Genomic DNA, 20,867 nt, shown 5'->3' on the forward strand with positions numbered 1-20,867 from the left:
GGCAACTATTGGTACGATACCAAAATCAGAAAATGGTAACGAGTATGCAGCCACTTTAATATGTGACATAACTAAGTATTTAGTTGCCATACCTGTACCAAACACGAACGCTAATACTGTCGCTAAAGCAATATTTGAATCTTTTATTCTAAAGTACGGTCCAATGAAGACATTCATTACGGACATGGGGACAGAATAAAAGAATTCAATTATAGACAATTTGTACAAGTACTTAAATATTAAAAATATTACGTCTGCAGACAATTGGAACAATAGAGAGAAGTCATAGAAATTTTAATGAATACATACGATCTTACATATAGGTTGATAAAACTGAGTGGGACGTATGGATTCAATACTTTGTCTTTTGTTTCAACACGGCCCCCTTTATGGCAGTCCATATGAGCTAGTATTTGGTAAAACAAGTAATTTACCAATACAATTTAATAGCATAGATAGCATAGAAATAATATATAATATAGATGATTATGCTAAAGAAAGTAAATACCGATTAGAGGTATAATATCTTTAATATATAAATATTTTTAATCAATTTCATTTTCTTTTTTGTTATTAAGTACAACCTCATACAAAAAAACAAAAAAAAAAAAACTGATAAAATAAATATTTTTTTTTTAAATTTATAGATAATAAGAATTAAAATAACTCCATGAAATTGCTTTATTTTTCAAAAGGAGGGAGATTTGGTGTATGCACATATAAGTTCTTATTACACAACATAAATATTGAGCGGCAACAGTTTGTTAGCCGATGTCACAACACTTTCTTGTTATACCAATAATGTACACAGGGCATTGCCTTTGTCACTCAGCGACAGCGTGCCAAGTGCCCAAACACATTTCAAGTGAAAATGCACTCATTGCATTCATCACTTAGAGCCGAGTTAGCATGCTTATATACATATGTGCATGCATAACTCTTTGCCCGTTTTACATACTGTAACTTTACCTATATATAAAATATATATATAGCTGCTCTGCCGCTACGCCGACATCTCGCCAGCCTTAGTGTAAGAAAACAAGGGGGGATTCGGATAAAAACACTTAACTGGAAAAATTATATCTTTTGATTCTACACCATATTCAAAGAGGGTTTCCTTAATAAACAAGCTCTTCATTAAATTCAGATTGTTCAGATTCCTTGGATTTTCGCTACAGATTCCACATGTTTGCGAAGAGTGTTCCGATATGACACTGAATAGTAGGCCATCAAGCATGGTCATATGAAATTGGTGATTTATTCTAAAGCTACCCACTAATGTTGGTAAAATATTCGATATTTGGCTTTTCACATTTCTACTTTCTCTGGACGGCCGCTAGACATTGCCTCGCCCGCCGCAGGCCTTAACTCTCCACCCTACTGCACCTCCGGCTTGATGCTTCTGAATCTCTGCATTAACGCTGCAGCAAAAGATGCTACTGCGTCCCACAGCATCTAGTTCTCCAGCATTACCTCCGCAAGGTTTCCTGACTATCGACCTCCCGCACTCCGGGCACCAGTCCTCCTCCGCGTGCCCAAAACGCTTCAGGTATTGCCGGAAGCAGCCATGTGTAAAATAATATAAATTTGGTTTGTAGGTATAATAATGTTGTTGGTTATCCCTCGCTGCAGTCGGTGATGCCGCAGACGCTGGAGATATGTTTTAAGGTAATTACCCCTGGCGGTTGCCGGGGGTGTTGCTACTCCTTCTAGGTAGTGGTTGAGATCCCTGGCGGTTGCCGAGGGGAGATCCGTTCTGTGACGGGAGTTATGATGAGAGCACTTGCCCCGTTGTCACGGCCTTTAGGCCCGGTGACCAATTCAACAAATGAATTTACAAGTTTACGAGTCTCTGACACAAACTGAAACTTAAAGCTAACAAAAAGTATTTCATAGCGGCCACGCAAATGTGCAGTGTTTGCCGCTAAACATGGGCTTCCGGCCAGACGCTATGTCAGCAGTTTGGCCAGAGCGAGCTCTTAAATAATCGGACATTGCCGCTGCTCGGTTAACTTCAGTTAACTACTCCCCCTTCAAGAATGAGGCCGCCCTCGGCCGACCCTATTTTGGCAATCATCTCCTTCAGCTGGGCCGCGGTTTTTCGGGCCTGAGTGACTCGCCGATAGGTCAAGCCGACGCCAATTAAAGCGCAGCATATTGCTCCCGCTATGAACACCAACTGATGTAACTGATGGTGGTTAATCTCCTTCCCGAACTCTTTGATGTGCTCCAGATTACGTTCACTCAGTCGGTGAAGGTAAGAAAGGCTAAGAACGTTACGTTCCATGGTGACGTTCAGGGAAGGTGAGCTGGCCACTCCTGGAGCCTTCTTCTGGGCTGTGTCATGATTGACCAATCGGGTTTCGTTAACAATGGCACTCTTTTCAAAAGTGATAAGATATGTGCCCTTTATATGGACACAGGTGCCATTATCCACACACACGTGAGCCGAGCGATCATTAACAATTACTATCCCTTCATCAACGTAAGTGATGGGGTGTAAATCACTTTGTTGGATCTCGCAATGCGCCGTGCCTCCAGCATGAAGCTCTTGGGCGCATGATCTTCTGCGAGCCAGTCGGCAAAATGTAGCTCCTGATGTCGGGGAGCCCTTTTCCACGGTGTGAATCTCGCTGTCGCATTCGGCAATGACGTTGTCTTCCAGCCTGAGCATGGTGTCGTGATGTGACACTGGGAAAATGGTGATCTTGCTGCAGGCCGACTTTATCTTCGGAAACTTAATAATAAAGTGTAATATGTTATGGGACTGTAAGATCTTAACGGACGATACGGACAAAACATCTCTAATCGCGGTCTCGGTGGGCTCTTCCATCCACACACCTTCCAGGTCTGCATGATCTAGGATGCTGGGGCTAACAATATTAACTTTGGCAAGTGCCACTGCTAGCATCAAACCCTGTAGCTCCATTGCTATCATCCTATTTCGAGTTAAAAGCATCTCGAATAGGTGCCCAGTATCAATTTGGGACTTTTTTGCTGACCTCAGAAGTTGGTTGACGGTAGCGGAAATTTTATTGATTTGAATTTGTACTTTGTTGTTAATATTAATCTGCCTATTGTTTGCATTTGCTAATTGGAATTCATTAAATTTAATTTTTTTTAAATCTTCTGCGTCCGGCGTTCCTGCCACCACCTTTAGCGCAGTCCCTAAGAAGTCTAAACTTCTTGCTACCCTATGGTGGACGCTCAAAGAGTCGAGCATGTCGCGTAGGTGGGCGACGTCAACAACCAGGAGTTTCTGCATGTGGGATTGCGGGAACATGACGGTCATCCCATTAGTTTCTTCGATGACGCGCCTATATTCCGAGAGATTTGCTGAGTGCTTTACAAAGGCAAATTCCTCCCATATCAGGATTCGCCCATCAACGATGGGAATGTATTTGGCTTTGGAATAGTCCGTGACGCGTGCCGAAGTTGTGGCCAAAAGGAGAAACAGGGATATGGTTGAAAACCTGTAATTTTGATGTGTTATGAATTTTGTTGAAGTTGGGTAGCCCACCACCAAAGCATGATTAAAATAATAAAGGGCGTAAAACTTATGCCTAGTGGCTAGAAAAAAAGATATAGAAAAGCGAAATTATCAGGCGAGCGATAACATGGTCGCGCATGGTTGCGCTTAAGCCCCGAGATAAATACTCGGAGTGCGTCATCCCGGAATTTGTCACACAAAACTTTTGCCGCCGAGGCTTCGTACGACATGGTAGCTTTGTTGATGAGCAAGGTGAGTTTTTTCTCGACCTCGTCGTAGTATTGCAGGAGCGTTAGATTTCCCTGCCTGAGAGTACCCATTTCCTGCTCGATAACGTGAATCTGACGCTTATCACTGTACGTAAAGTCGAGTCGATTTATAATCGCGTCGAAATTTAGTACAGTGCCAAACGAAGACAGTACGGCATCGGCAGGGCCCCTTATTTTATTCCTAATAACAATAACTGTCTGATAATGGCGCGAGCTATTTACATACCATAATTCCTGAAAATATAGTATGCGGCTACTGGCGCTTGTCTCCAGGAGACGTATGTGTCCTGTGCACCCGTAAATTCGGGCAGGGACTTGACGGCGTCTAGGGGCTCATCACATTTGACGTCGTCCCTAATTTCTATATGTTTATAGGCTTTAATTTGGGGAGCTTCCGCTTGGGTGGGAGCGATTTGTGTTGCGTCGATCCGTTCGGTCAGTTTTTGTATAGCTAGACGTAGCTCATTTCGTCTACGCTGGCTTTCTTGAAGAGCCAGGCGCATTTCGTTTTTCCTACGCTGGTGTTCGATATTGGCTTGCCGAAAGGCATGGTTAACGGCTGCCTATATAGTGGCCGTCATTTGTTTCATGCTGAATGCCATATTAGCGGCCTCGGACTCAGAGTCGCTGAAGAAATGTCTTATACTCCTTTGGTGGTGAAAAGGGCTGCTCATGTGGAGCTGTACCCATAATATCGCCCAAAAGAATTAATGCATGCTCGAATTGCATGTCTTTAGAGACATTTGGGCTTGTGGGGGGGGGGTCGCGGGGTTGAGCCGCCGCTTCAGTTATGTGTGCGAGCTCGTCGAACTGCGCTGTTGCCTTGCCAAGTAGAGAAAAGGTGAGGGGTGCGCGGGGACTGAGCCTCCGCTCAGAAAAAAAATAAACAAAGAAAAAAAAATAAAAACAACAAATTGCCACACACTGCATGTTCGGCCGTATCGTGTTCTCGAAAATGGAGTGGGAAAACAAAACGGAAAAGAAAAATAAGTAACCAAAACTGCGCGGCTAATACCAAGAATTCTTGTGTAACAAAAAAGACATATAAAAGCTGAATTAAATACACGCGATTATATAAATTATTTCCGATTGAAATTTAAAATTTTCTGCCAGCGATTTTTTGGGTTTGGTTAGGAATTTTTATTCCGCACTTTTTGTGTTATGTAAGAATATTCATATTTTTTTTTATTTATACAAAAAAATTCATGCAGACTTAGAGGTACTGTGTAATGAAAGTGCGCACTTACATGGTTTTTTAAGGATGGGCGCCAAATAATATAAATTTGGTTTGTAGGTATAATAATGTTGTTGGTTATCCCCCGCTGCAGTCGGTGATGCCGCAGACGCTGGAGATATATTTTAAGGTAATTACCCCTGGCGGTTGCCGGGGGGTGTAGTGGTTGAGATCCCTGGCGGTTGCCGAGGGGAGATCCGTTCTGTGACGGGAGTTATGATGGGAGCACTTGCCCCGTTGTCACGGCCCTTGAGGCGCTGTGACCAATTCAACAAATGAATTTACAAGTTAACGGCAGTGCCGGAGATTGGTTTTATGGTGCTCTTTATTGTATGAGACTCTGACAAAAACTGAAACTTAAAGCTAACAAAAAGTATTTCATAGCGGCCACGCAAATGTGCAGTGTTTGCCGCTATGCATGGGCTTTCGGCCAGACGCTATGTCAGCAGTTTGGCCAGAGCGAGCTCTTAAATAATCGGACATAGCCGCTGCTCGGTTAACTTCAGTTCAGACATCAACCACTAGGAGTTTCTGCATGTGGGATTGCGGGAACATGACGGTCATCCCATTAGTTTCTTCGATGACGCGTCTATATTCCGAGAGATTTGCTGAGTGCTTTACAAAAGCAAATTCCTCCCATATCAGGATTCGACCATCAATGATGGGAATGCATTTGGCTTTGGAATGGTCCAAGACGCGTGCCGATGTTGCGGCCAAAAGGAAAATTAGGAATATGGTTGAAAACCTGTAATTTGGATGTGTTGTGAATTGAAACTGGGTAGCCCACCATTAAAGCATGATTAAAATAATAATGGAAGCAAAAGCTTATGCCAAGTGGCTAGGAAAAAGACAATAAAAAAAAGATGAAAAATTATTAGCCGGGCGATAGTTGAATCACGCTCGGCTTACCTAAGGTTGTCTTTGTGGACCACCCTCCCCTTAATGAGGACTGTGGTCCCCATGTCCGCTTCCACGAGTTCTTTCTCGAACAAAGGTGACAGTTTGTTGCTCAGTCGCCTGCTAGACTACACTAGGATCTTTTCGCCAACTTCGAAAACCCTGTTTTGCCGGGAAGCGTTTCTCCTGTCGCGGAACTTGTTCTGGACGTGTTTAATCGTATCCTGTATCGCGTATTGCGGGTCATTCGATTCCGTACTGGGTACTGCGTACAAAATATGCGCCGAGGCAACGGTCACGACGCGGCTGCTCCTGTTCTGCTTAGGGCCTCTGGTGTTGAGAAGGGTCCTGGCGTAGTGGCTGCAGCCTTGCCCTGGATGTACTCTAGGTGCTCGCGGAAGGAGAGCCGGGCGTCGAACATCAAGCTCAGGTATTTTATGGCCATTCCACAAACCTGAATCGGCGCCGTATTCCGTCTTTTGCGAGGCAAGGCTTAATCCAGAATTTTGGAGCCACTGCTCCATTGCCTCAACTCCCTTGTTTGGCGCTCTCTCCGCTTTCTCCCTATGCTTGGCCACCAACGCATCCCGCTGGGAGCTGCAACCTCAGGATCCCGTCATGCATCACGTTCCACAGCAGCGGTTCTAGGACCGATCCTTGGGGCACATCCGCCGTAACGTCGTAGGATTCCGAGCCCATGTCCGTGTCGACAATTAGCACTCTGCAGCTAAAGTAACTACTGACAACGTTTATTATGGCACTGGGAACGTTGAACCGCCTTCGTTCAACGTTTTTTGCCACAGTCCGCCGTGTTGAAAACGTTTCTAATGTCCAGGGTGACTATAAGGCAGTATTGCTTGGAGCCACCATTCCACGTGGTTCCCGCTATTGCGTTGCGAGCAATGTCAACCACCGCTGCTACGGCATCCACTGTTGACCTTCCCTTCCAAAACCCATACTGATTGGGAGGCAGCCCTCCCGCCTCCTCTATGGCAGCTTCGAGCCTCGCCGCGATCACCCTCTGAAAGACCTTGCCCGTTGTGTCCAGCAGGCAGATTGGCCTATAGGACACCGCCTCCTCTCTTGGTTTTCCTGGTTTGAGGAATATCCGGTATGCGTTGCCCCATGCGTTTTCCTCCGCCGAGTCACATAGCTCCAGGAAACATTACCTTTTGCTATCCCGGATGGCCACCTTCAGTGGTCTACGACGGTCCTTGAAGGCTAGGTGCCGCTCTTCAAAGTTGTCGCTGCCTCTCGCTCGCTGCATCAGCCTCCTTGCTCTCATACACTCCGCTCGGATGAAGTCAATCTCTTTGCTCCACCAGTAAACGGGAGCGTGGCTTCTGCGGTAGCAGCTTCTCAACTGCATGCTCGCCATGCACGCTGCCTCGAGCTTAGCTTCCAGGGTGTTTGCCATTTCGTTAGCTCCGCTTGGTAGGAATCCTCAGTGAAATTTCTCAACTGGAGCGTACCGATTCTGTAGCCTCGTTGGTTGGGTTCCCTCGGTCGTTCTTGCGGGCTCCCAATTGAGCACAATATCGCTTCGTGGTCACTGGCCGTAAAGCTGCCGCTTATCTTTCAGTTAGCACCACTCGCTAGCGAGGGGCTTGCGAACGGTAGATCTATGATGGATCTTGTTCCGACTTTGCGGAAGGTGTGTTGGTTTCCCTCGTTCAGCAATACGAGATGGAATTAAGCAAAGGTTTCTCTCACCACTCTTCCTCTCGCATTCGTCCTCGGGCAGCCAAAGTCCTGCTACAAGGACATCAGAACGGCCTTTGATATCATTTCCCAGGCAGTCCATAATGCGCTTAAATTCATTGCTGGTTAGGCTAGGTGCCATATAGCAGCTGTAAAGCCATGCCCCGCCTATCCGAGCCCTGACGAATTCCACCGCACTGTGCACTGAGTGCATTGTCGCGCCGGTTGCGCCGCAGCTCTAGATAGCTCCCTTCCCCGATATTTTTGCATTTTATACCTACTGCCAGGTGTCTTGTATACCTACTGGCAGGTGTCTTGTATACCAACTGCCAGGTGTCTTTTATACCTACGCAGACCTCGCAGCCGTCCAATGGGGGACAGACGCCAAAAATGATGGTAGCCTTCTCAATGATTTAAAGTGAGTGCAGAAGAGTCCATCCACGAAACGTATTGTATGTTGTAGAGTTTTAAATTCTTGTTCGAATGAATGTAATTTAAAATACAACTTTTTCCGAATTTGCGAGAATTTTTCATTTTTAGGACGTAACCTTTATTTGGCAAACACAGATTTTTTTTACGAAGTGTTTCGAAGCAAAGGGAAAAGTCGCAGAGGAAAATTCTGTCTTTCATTTTATTAAAGATTCCATCTCAGGAGTGAATTTTGAAGAGTACAGCGATATCGTAGACCAAGCGAGTAAAAAATTTTGCTACCGCTTGACGCAAATGTGGAAGAGGTGCTCTTCTATCTTAGGTCAGTAGTGCCGGAATCATGCAGTTTGGCTGAATTCAAAAACTCTTACATTTTCCGAACCAAAAAGTCAGTTGGCCAACACTGCCTTTTAATTCGAAGAGAAATATATCTTGCAGAAAGCACGCTGCAGTGATACAGACAGATACTACAGATACTTCTGATCCGATCATTTCGCCAGTGAATTTAGATAAAAGAATACAACGACAGAAAAAAATGTGTCTTCCATTAGAGTTTTTGGACCAATTAGAGGGCTCATGAAATCCCGATGACACCACGGCGTGTGAGGATGAAAGCTCTTTTGATATTGTGCATTTTGAACATCAATATAATATTGAGTTGGCGAACGAAAAGCTGGACTTTTCGTGTGTAGGGAAAATATATGTCTTCTATACAGTATTAATTTTATGCCCCATTACAGGGGCACACGATGCTTTAGATGGATTTTCTTCTTAAAACTGTAATACATTCTTAAAGGCGTGCAACGCCCACTATTTTCTATGAAGTAAAACAAAATACTGCCACAGAACTAGATAAAAAGTACTCAAAAATCTGTAGAAATTAACATAAAATCTTACTCCGATATAGAGTTATTAGTTTATGTCACAAAAACTGGTCAATTTCCCCATAGTGTTCTATCCAGGGAGTGTTATGGTTCGCTCGGCAGGTGAGTCCGTCCCCTGCTGTCCGGTTTCCCTTTAACCACTCCTTTTCTTAATTCTGCAGTGTTTGGACGCGGCACGACTGCTTTCTTCGACCCGCACTTTCACACATTCCCACACTCAGGATCATGTGTGCGTGAGATTTCGTTTCGAAGCCAGCACACAATTTTTGATTTTTATAACTTTTTCAGCTAATGATCAGCTGATCGTAGAGCTTTTAAAAAGCTTCGAAAAATCTAATCAAAGCGTTTGTTATCGACATGTTAAAAAATATCAACGCTTTCTTAAATTTGAATTAAATGCCGCTATCGAGACCACACTGTGCGATACAAACATTTCGTCTTTGTCTGGACCTAAGCTATGGAAACTGCTAGAAATTCAAATATTAAGATACTTCAGCGTTACCAATCAAAAACTTTGCGATAAAATGTCAATGCTCCTTATTACGTATCTAATGCAAACATTCACAAAGATCTTAATATCTCAGCAATAAAAAAATAAATAAATAAAATTAGTAAGAAATACATCGATAGACTCCACAACCACGAAAATAATTTAGCCTTAAATCTAGTAGACAATAGTTTAACAATAAGAAGACTGAAAAGATACTACATACTCGATCTTCCCGATAGATAAGTAAATACAACCAACTGAAAAGATGTTATATAAAATATGTAACGAACGCCTGCACGGGTGGTCTCTACCGCGCCCCTCTGTCTACTTGGGGACGGCTTGGCTCAGTCGAAAGGGGCGTGGGTGTGGGCACGACAAACTAGACCGTGTACGTTACGGAAATCGTCGCAGACAGAGATAAGGAAGTTGGAAAGGAAAGCGGTAGAAGTAGGCTGATCCTTGGGGGGTTGATTCTACTGACCTTATTGAATGAAAGACTAGATGTTATAGTCCTTCGTCTATACCCACCCTTCCATGTGGACGTTACACTAAACAAGACAAGGTCCTATGCTAAATACTTCATACTCCTTTGAGTTTACATATATGCGATATACAAAAAATTAAGAATTTATAATGTTAAACTAAAGAAAAATTATACTAGGGCAATAAATTGCTAGGGCGGTTCTACCGCTTCAACCTTGCCCTACGTCCGATCCGAGGCCAAATTCCAAGCGGAAAGCCTATCAGGCTGCCATCTGACAAGGGATTGGTCATGTTGGATATTGGAACTATCTTCTCCCAAAACGATCACAATCACTTTTGTTTTAAGCTTTATTCCAGGCCGCATTGCCTTCACTGCACAAGAGTTTTTCTATATGTCTGTAAGGGGTTTTCCTTCTTCGTGCACTACATGTGTCTTTTCAGAATTTTCCTTCACTTTTAAAATATGCGGAACTTCTTTGCTCGGCGAAAGACCAGAAGATAATAGATGCTAAGAACGTGCTAAGAGCTCCAGCATTCTCATGCTTTCGAAAAGCTTTCCTACCTAACGTAGGAATCGTATGACTTTCTACCTGCTTTGGTCCGTACATGCAGGTGTGGGGGGTATTGCATCTATCTATGAAATTCTGTTCCCATCTATTGGGTGGATAAGAACAGTAAAGGAAAGAAATATTGGCCTGCCTAGATATTTGTTTTTGTTCAAACGAATAAGGTGCAGACAAATGAATAGCTGGATTCATTGGAAAACTGGAATTTCTGTTAATTTAAAATTCATCATACAATTTACTTATTGCTTCTATAGACAGATTGTACATAAATAAAGGTAAAAAAAACATAAGAAAAAAAATAAGAGGGTATGCGTTTTTAAATAAAAACTACAACCCGAGAATTGGTTCCTTGTGGCCTGAACCGCCGGGGAAACTATCGTCGGTTTTCTCCGCTCAGGGCCACTCTCCGCGACGTACTCATCGCGGGTCTCTGCCTTCCTGTCCGTGCGCACAACCCTCCTTTTATGTTTAAAGCGAACTTGGCTGCGAACTCGGACGTAGATTCTGCCGAAGCTCCTGGAGTTATCTTCTTGTGGCCTCAATATTTGGTTCGCCCTTTTTTTCTCTGCGGCCTCCTAGTAAAAACGTCCATTAAAATCCTGATTTCTCAATCTTTTTGGATCACCAAGCTCACCCAGGGTTTTCGTCGCTGGGACTGGGACTTAAAATTTAAACTTACAAATTTTCCTTCAACCAATAAGAACAACTGAGCCTCGATGTTTGTGAGTCTACCTAGGAAATGCTCCCAACCATTCTCTCTACCGACGCGGGATTTATGGCGGGAAGCATCCTGGAGTATAAAAATGGCGAACTCCTATATTTAGTTTTTCCAAGCGCTCCCTAATTCCATATATCTACTCTCGCTTCTACCTATCTAATGCGTGCTATCTAAGTGTGCTAATAAATGATTCATTCCATCGCTTGGGAAGACATGCAAGCTTCAAGGATAAATTGAATAAGATAGTAGAACACAGCTAGGGACATTATCAGGACCAGCAGATAATGAGATATCTATTGTTGCGAGAGCTTTAAACACATCATGATATTGAAAGTTTGAAAAATAAATATTGTTTATGTCTGGTAATTTATAGGGACCAAGATTAGTTTTTCCAAGCGCTCCCTAATTCCATCTATCTACTCTCCTCCCACAAATGGCGCTTCTACCTGTCTAATGCGGCGCCTAGGTGTTCTTGATACGACAAGTGCTACAAGTGCTTTTGAGCCTTTCTTATGTATGCTTCAAGGATAAATTGAATAAGATAGTAAGAAGATAGCAATGAATTTCAGAGCAGTTCCTTAAAACACAGCTAGAGACATTATCAGGACCAGCAGATAATGAGATATGTATTGTTGCGAGAGCTTTAAACACATCATGATATTGAAAGTTTGAAAAATAAATATTGTTTATGTCTGGTAATTTATAGGGATAAGAGAATTGAATTTATTCGAATCGGAAAAATAAGTTGTTTGAAAAATGACGCAAAGAGATTAGCAATACCTAGCTCAGAAGAATCTGAAATAATTTTATATGATCGGGAAGGAGGAAAAAGATTTAATTTACGTTTCATATTGACAGAAGAATAGAAGGAACTCGGATCATTACGAAAGATTACCTTACAGTTCATAATATTCGCGGTTTTTTCGCGGTCTTTCAGAATTTGGAAAAGCTCGTGCATCAGCTAGCATTCCTGCATTCATCATTCGAGACTTAGATGCCCAGACGACCAAGGAGCGTTCGAGAAACGATTTATTATTAATTTATTTTTTATAAAGCTAAGAGGAGTTAGTAAGGGAATTTAGGGAAATACATGATTTTAAATTGGTAGGACAGGAAAGAGAGGTGATAGAGTAGAGACTATTGTAATTCGGACATAAGACCCTAAGAGGGCGTTGTATGCAAAATCGAACTAAAATGACAATGGAATAGAGAACTAAAGTTTCTAGTACTTCTATGAGGAATTTTAAAATTTAAGCGTGTTAGTAAATGCTGGCTATCTACATGGCTGGCTAACTACACCCAACATTGTCCTAAAATTGGTTAAGCTTGGTAAGTTTATTAGTAAAAGTCTACTATTATAAGATGGAAGATGAAGATTTGCAGATGGAAGATGAAGAAACCGTGATTCCTATTAGAAATCAATACGGTTAAAAATGCGTATTGACGCGGATGAGCACATACCTAAGAAGGAATCCCGTTACATAATGTTGGGTTTAGTGAATAGCACTGAACAGTTGAGCAGGTCAACCGGTTATAAAAAATTCTGAACGCGTTCAACAAACTAGAGTACTGCACTGCCATATTTTAAGATGTCTCTCAAACATTTAATTGAGTCTGGCCAGAAGGTCTAATGTACAAGATCAAGAAATTGCTCCGCTACCAAAAAGATTTTAAAGTCTTACCTTTACGCGGTGTAAAAATGATTCCCTCATTTAGCGGAGGCTATTCCGAATGGCTTGAGCTTCCGTCAATGTTGTTAGCTATTAGAGATGTCAGCCCGGTCGGGTCGAGAAACTACTGCGCCGGCGGTCATGCTTCCATGATTCAGCATTGGAAACACTTCGCTCACTGGAATTGACAGACGGAAACTGTGATGTGGTTTTGGAGCTCTTAAATAAGAGGCTTAGCAACCGCAATCTTATTTTCAAGCGAATGTATAGGAAATTGTTAATTTGGGATAAGTTAAACGGGCATAATCGAGAATACTCCGTAAACTGTAAGATAAATTCAAAGTGCATATGCGGGCCGCATCTAGTATGATATGAAGTATTATCGCCCAGGTGCTGCTACAGAAACTAGATCACTAAGGATAAATGGTACGAGATGCAGGTGGAGCCGGAGGCAAAGTTCCTGGAACAGAGTGAAAGTGACAATTTCTCGAAGGTCCCCAGCTCGTCGGGCATTCAATTGGAAAGTCGAAGTCATGGTAACCACACTCGATCATCGCTTGTTTTTTCTGGGGCACCCGCTTCTGTGTGCCTGTTATGTGGCGATGCGTCCCAAATTATCCAATCCTGCCCTGCCTTCATCAGATTGCTCCTCCTCTTTTAGCCAGCGCCAATATCCTGGTGATGAACCGCTATGGGAAGTTTGTGCTCTAAACTAAATGGCAGCTTTGCCAATTTATCTGGCAGAGGCGATGCTGAAATAACAACGCATGGGCTTTCGGTAAGCTTCCATCTGCAGTCACAGAACGACAGCTACACTGCTCAACAGCAACCGTCTCTCTCGTTCGCACTCTCTCGTTTCGTTCTCGGTCGCTCCGCTTATCTTTGTAATGCGTTGAGACGCGCTTGGATTATTATTCTCACCGTCCCTTCTGATCTTGGATCTTTTGCGACTGATTGTTTACATTAGCTTAACATAAAATATACATAATAAACATAAACATAAAATCGGGTTTATTTTCTGAACAGGAATTTGGATTATTATTTTCCAGTTACGGAAGCGCTAGGTAACTTAACACTGATTATCTTTACAAGTTGTAGGTCGAGGATAAAGTCCGGAGTCCAGAGACAGTCATAAAATATTGTGACAGAAAACTTGGATTATGTGTAACTTAAGTTAGAGGTGGAAAAATAAGAATGTCTAAGAGTTATTCCGAATGAGGTCTAGCGGGTGAGTTCTGCGCATCTGTTCGCTGTTGTCGAGGAGAGTGGTCGCCAACTAGTTGGGGTGGTAGTGTAGCCTCTGAATGTACTTGCTGCTGCTTTTCTGTATCTCCTTCTTCACCCCTGGGATGCCAAGCACCTCATGGATTGTCTGGTTATCGTGTCTTGCTGGCCGTGCCTCAAAATTGGATCCCGTATGTCCAAATTCCATGGTCCAATATCCATGGTGTCCAGTTTCCTGTCTAGCACAAATCTAGGTACTTAGCGTTACTACTGAGAGCAAGTTTTTCTCCTTATTGGCAATTGGAAATTTCCAGTAAAGGCAATTGGGTCATTCACTGGATCTCGTGAATAGCTGTCTCCGTAGATCGACAATTCCTATACGCGTGCTGTGTGCCCGAAATGTCATTTGGGTTGATGGATGTGGAAGCTAATGAACCTCATTGGCTTGAGGAGAAAGGACGAAAGACTCATTGGTCTGAAGTCCTTTGGGGAGCAGTGCGAGTGTTTTCCCGCTATGGGTCAGAAGCCATCTGGGCCTCTAGACTTAAGTGGTCCCTTGGTCCTCTCTTGGTCCCGCGTGTTCGCTTGGTTCTTCTGCATTTGCTTTCCTAACTAAGATAAAAGCTCTACGAGCCGTTGTTTTATAGGGTGCAAGCGTTGGAGACCACCACGGTGGTTTCTTCGCTCTGCTGTTGCCCGATCTCTTTTTGGGACAAACCTTTTGTACCCGTTGGATGACGGCTTATGGGAGCTATCGAATCTTTATTTATTATGACGACCGCCTGTCCGGCGGATCTCTTTATCTTTTTCCCCTTTACCACTTGCCAGTCCATTGTGGGAAGGTGAGGATTGAATCTTTGGAACATGGTGATAATCAGGCCACCCACCATGATCGATGCCGGAGTCCAGATGTTCGCAGGTGACCTACAAAGAACTTCGCACCAGCTCAGAGCAACAAGTTTTACGCCCTTCCCTTAACCCAGTTTTGTAGAACTAGAAAAAAAAACCTCCACGGGTCGCTCATCGTCGCACACCGCCACCTTGACATTACCCTGGAACCACCCCAAGCCCCAAGACTGGTGCTGGGCCTGGTTCCCTATACAGTATTGTCCATCCATCTTCACTTGCCCCGAGGTATCTTCGGGGTTTTCCCGGTCAATTACTCCTATTACGGATATGCTCTTATACAGCTTATATAATATAATATACGGCTTATATAATATACAGCTATTTATTCACAGCTGACCTTTCAGGAAAGGCCATTCGCTATCCCAAACCTGCGACTCGTTTGGTGAAATCCTCGGGATCATCTCATAACTCTTCTCTAGAAGAGATCATCTCTAAAAAAAAATAAATCCAAAAATATTTATAAAAGTTTTGTTCATACTTATGGGTTTCAAAGTAATTATCAAATAAATCAGGTTTTTTAAAAATTAATGAGCCAAGTATACAACAAAAACCAAGTAAAAACAAGAAAGAAAAGCTAACATCGGGCGGAGACGAAGTTGATATACCCTTGCAGTTAAACCCGGATATATATCGCAAACATCGGATATAGTTGGCCGATCCTTATGATTACATCATAATAAAACCAATTAAATAAAATAAAAAATCTAAAAAAAAAGGACCAAGCTTCTATCTTCAAAAATACGAAAGTTCATTTTTCTACCAAATACCATTTCCGATCGTTCAGTTATGTGACAGCTATAGGATATAGTCGGCCGATCCTAATGAGGTAGATTGTTGGCGTACCAAATGGCGTCAAAGTCTGAAAAATACGACAAAAATTCAAAAATGTCAGTTTCTTGCGTAAAAATTGTATCCCTTTTGTGGAAATAAATTAAAGATCTATTTATTTTTCATTTTTCTATTTTTTTCAAAAGCTAACTTAACTAATTTAACTATTAAAAAACGGTAACTATTTCAAAATCGGTTTAAAATTACGGGCTTAGGAATTTTTAAGAGCAAAAAATAAATCAAGATTTTGAGGGTGTTAGAAAATTTTAAATACGTTTTTATACTATATTCCTAGTTCCTCCAAAAAATTTTTTTTTGTCGCACTGTGTATTTGATAATAATTTTTTAATTATGAATAATAATAATTATTAATAATTTTTAACTTCATTTGGTAGATATGAAACAAAATTGCATTTACCTAAAAAGTTTTAGTGTACGCAATTAAACGGTTTACATAATCCAAAATTTGATAAATTTCATTTGTAACGTGTACTGTAAAAAAAAAGAAACTAAAAAAAGACGTAAATTTTGTATATTTTTTATTTAAGATGCTCAACCAACAAACAGAATCCCAGAGCTAAAGTTATATGAACTTAGAGCTGAAAAATATAATGGAATGGTACGCCTATTGAAGCCTGGATTTCGCACATTACTTCTGATAACAGATTATCAGACCCGTAAAAAGCTTATTCCTGACTTTCATAAAGCGGTGTGGCCTTACAGGAAAACAAAAACTTTATTGTTTGGACATTTACTTATAGAAAAAGGATTGTCGTGGTATTCGGAACTTCTCCGATTGTCCTTGTGCGAATCCCAGAAACTGCAAGTAAATCCAAGAAATTGCGTGGGTACCGTAATTGCCCTGAATGGCCACCGGAAATATTTTTGTATGTATCATGCAAAGCATCCCGAATCGATTCGTGTGAATAAGGTAAGTTTTTTTGGGAAAAGAAATGAATGAGAAAAGTTAACTTATAAGAATAATTTAAAACTGTTACTCAACTTTCATGATTGTGCAGAAAAAGCTTGAGACTTTTTTTCAGCATTTTTATACCATAACAAGAAAGGAAAGCTAACTTCGGGCGGAGCCGAAGTTTATGTACCCTTGCAGTTAAAACCGGATATATATCGCAAACATCGGATATAGTTGGCCGATCCTTATCTGAATAGGAATATATAATCCAATTTATTACAATACAAAATCTAAAAAAAGTCCCAAACTTCTCTCTTCGAAAATACGAAAGTTGATATTTCTACCAAATACCATTTACGATCGTTCAGTTATATGGCAGCTATGAGATATAGTCGGCCGATCCTAATGAAATTTGGTAGGTTGGATAAACTGATTAAAAATAGAATCTGTATTAAATTCCAGCTTTCTATCTTCAAAAACACGAAAGTTGGGTCATTTCCGATCGTTCAGTTATATGGCAGCTATAGGATATAGTCGGCCGATCCTTATGAAATTTGGCATGACGTAATGTTTTGCCAAAAATAGCTCTCATGTCAAATTTGAACTCTCTAACTCTAAAAACACACAATTTATACCATTTCCGATCAATCAGTTATATGGCAGCTATAGGATATAGTCGGCCGATCCGGGCCGTTCCGACTTATATACTGCGTGCAAAGGAAAGAAGGGTGTGTGCAAAGTTTCAAGACGATAGCTTTAAAACTGAGAGACTAGTTCGCGTAGAAACAGACAGACGGACAGACAGACGGACAGACAGACGGACAGACGGACAGACGGACATGCTCATATCAACTCAGGAGGTGATCCTGATCAAGAATATATATACTTTATAGGGTCGGAGATGTCTCCGTTGCACACTTTTGACCAAAATTATAATACCCTCTGCAAGGGTATAAAAACCATACCTTTTACATGAATGTATCAGAAAGAAGGAATCATCTCCGACCCCATAAGGTATTTTTGATCAGCATCGACAGGCGAGTCGATATAGCCATATTCGTTTGTGTTTCCGTTTACAGTACAGGAAATTTTTGTTCTTCTATTTTCTATATGAAAAACAAATTTCATCGTTCTTTTGGGAAAGATTATAGTGCCACACTATTCTAATGGCTAATCTACACCTAAAAATTAAAATTCATCCAAATCGAACCATTTTTAAAGGAGTTATAGACTTTTTATTCTGCTTCCCTATGGAGTCGCTTTTACCAAGCGCAAAAGTATGAAACAAAAATCTTTTACTTAGATTCTGAGGGTATATAAACTAAATTATTTTTTGAAAAATATTGTAATATTATATTTAATTAAAGGGATAATCCGAGGAATATATGGGATAAGCACATGCGGGTTATACTTTTTACATAAAGTGCCAAAATAATCCAGTTCGTCGAAGTTGAAAATCAGCAACCAAAATGTGGAAAGGTCCTAGTTCACCAGTTTGGTTCTGTTAGGATACTAGACCGTTTAGAACATTGGGATTGATATGAGAAACAAAAGGTAAATCATTGCCCAAGAGGGCTATAAGCAGATGTTCTGGGTGTCCAACTGACTGATAGACTCTTGAAGCACGACTTACGGGTCGAATCACGGGGATAGATCCGAGGGTATATAAAGTGGTGTGTAAAAGATTACGAGAAAGAGTGTTGCTCAGATTCAACGTTACAAATATTTGGTTTTAACTTAGAAGTAAGGCAAACCAACAGTTTCAAATCCTTCTACTAATAACATTGGATTTACAGCGTGTTAGTAAATTTCATTGATAAGGTTGTTTAAGAAAATAGCACGCAGTATCGTTCTACGGTTTGTAGGTGAAAATAAGTTTCAGCTTCAAAGATGTTGCAAATATGGAGTAATTAATTTTTCAAAAAGCAGCGTCTGATTTGTACTCTTTTTTATCTAAGAAAGATAAAAGTATCTAAGAAAGATAGATAGTACTCTTTAGGGGCCCAACCTTTAGAAAAAGTAAAATTTTAGAAAAATATGGGCCATAAATAAGGTTGGCTCCTTTGAGTAAGTGTAAGGCTATTAAAAGTTTACTCTTATTTTTAACAAAGTTATAAAAACAATCCGGAGGTCCGGACGTCAATTGTGTAGATCAGGCCTACGGGAAATAGAATGCGAAACTGAGGCAGTTGGCGGTTTCGGGACACTTGGAAATCCGTAAACCAATTTACTATTAATTCACCTCCAAAAATACCGCAGCACACGCGACGCGATACTTATATTTGTTTAGGGAAAAGTTACTTTAAATTAAGAATAAAACTGGTAAGCAATCAAAACTTTAATAAAAACGCAGTTCGCAGGATAAAATCACGACTCTTCGCTTTAACATAAAGCGATTTATTTAACAACTTACCTTTTTTTGTTTTGGGACAGACTTAGAAAAATTTACGATCACTTCTACAATTTACTTGAACGACTTAATTTTGCGACGGACTCCGTCAGCTAAACGTTTCGGTTTTTTTTTTGCGGTCTTTTAGAATTTTGGAAATGGTGTGTGCATCAATTAGAGCATCAGCTAGCATTCCTGTATTTATCATAAAGCTTAGAGGCCCAAATGACCGAGGGACGCTCGAGAACGATTTATTTGTATATATTAAGCTTTTTTAAATTAATTTATCTAAGAGGAGTTAGTAAGGAAATTTAAAATTCTCAATTCCAAAGAGACCATTGTAGTTCGAACATAAGACACTAAAAGGGTCGTGCTGTGCATGTGTCGAACTACAATGGCAAAGGAATAGAGGACTAAAGATTTTAGTCCTTCTATGACGAATGTTGAAATTTAAACGTGTTAGTATATTTTGCCTATTTACATTCCTATTGATTAGGTTGTAATTACACCGAGTATTGTCCTACACCGAGCATTGTCCTATAATTGGTTAAGTTTGGAAGATGAAGTTTTGCATTCCAGTTAACTCCTCGAAGTGAAAAACTTAAGAAACTCTTTTGATTCTATGTGGTCCTGATAAACTTCATATTGGGGACTCCAGACACATGAACCGTACCATCCAGTATCGGAAGGATCAAAGAAATGAATAAGCTTTTAATAATGTATGGGTCTTTAAATTCTTTTGACCATCTTTGAATGAAACCAAGGACTCCTTTAGCCATTGTGGAAATATGGTCGGCTAATTTAAGTTTGCTGTATAATAGAACGGCGAGATCATTAACCTGAGTTAATTTCTCTAAGGCGATCCCATAGTATGCGTAGCCAGCAGAGGGCAAGAACTATAAAAGTTTAAAAAAGATCTTAAAAAAGATAAAAAAGACATAAGCTTGCATTTTGATCCATTGAGTATTAAATCATTTGCTAAACACCATTTTTGAAAGTTTTCAAGATCAGACTGATGACTGCATTGGGCAAAGATGGATTTTTATTGAAGACAATTACATCTTCTGCATACATAACAAGAAAGGAAAGCTAGCTTCGGGCGGAGCCGAAGTTGATATACCCTTGCAGTTAAAACCGGATATATATCGCAAACATCGGATATAGTTGGCCGATCCTTATGATTACGTGATAATAAAACCAATTAATTACAATAAAAAATCTAAAAAGAAAGTCCCAAGCTTCTATCTTCAAAAATACGAAAATTAATATTTCTACCAAGTACCATTTACGATCGTTCAGTTATATGGCAGCTATGGGATATAGTCGGCCGATCCTAATGAAATTTGGTAGGTTGGATCAACTGACCAAAAATAGAATCTGTATTAAATTCCAGCTTTCTATCTTCAAAAACACGAAAATTGGGTCATTTCCGATCGTTCAGTTATATGGCAGCAATAGGATATAGTCGGCCGATCCTTATGAAATTTGGCATGACGTAATGTTTTGCCAAAAATAGCTCTCATGTCAAATTTGAACTCTCTAACTCTAAAAACACCAAAGTTATACCATTTCCGATCAATCAGTTTTATGGCAGCTATAGGATATAGTCGGCCGATCCGGGCCGTTCCGACTTATATACTGCGTGCAAAGGAAAGAAGGGTGTGTGCAAAGTTTCAAGACGATAGCTTTAAAACTGAGATACTAGTTCGCGTAGAAACAGACAGACAGACGGACAGATAGACGGACAGATAGACGGACAGACGGACATGCTCA

At 41.0% G+C, this 20,867-nt stretch overlaps 1 protein-coding gene across 1 annotated transcript in view; it reads left to right on the forward strand.

Annotated features, from left to right (window-relative positions):
- l(3)80Fg (dnaJ homolog subfamily C member 16 l(3)80Fg) overlaps positions 1-20,867 on the forward strand; it is a 260,296-nt gene that overhangs the window by 170,406 nt on the left and 69,023 nt on the right. Inside the window, exon 9 of the mRNA XM_043210124.2 lies at positions 16,341-16,723. Within this exon, the coding sequence (XP_043066059.1) occupies positions 16,341-16,723 (383 nt within the window). The remainder of the gene's footprint in view (positions 1-16,340; positions 16,724-20,867) is intronic.

This window comes from Drosophila bipectinata, chromosome 3L, assembly GCF_030179905.1.
Source record: "Drosophila bipectinata strain 14024-0381.07 chromosome 3L, DbipHiC1v2, whole genome shotgun sequence".
NCBI lineage: Eukaryota > Metazoa > Arthropoda > Insecta > Diptera > Drosophilidae > Drosophila > Drosophila bipectinata.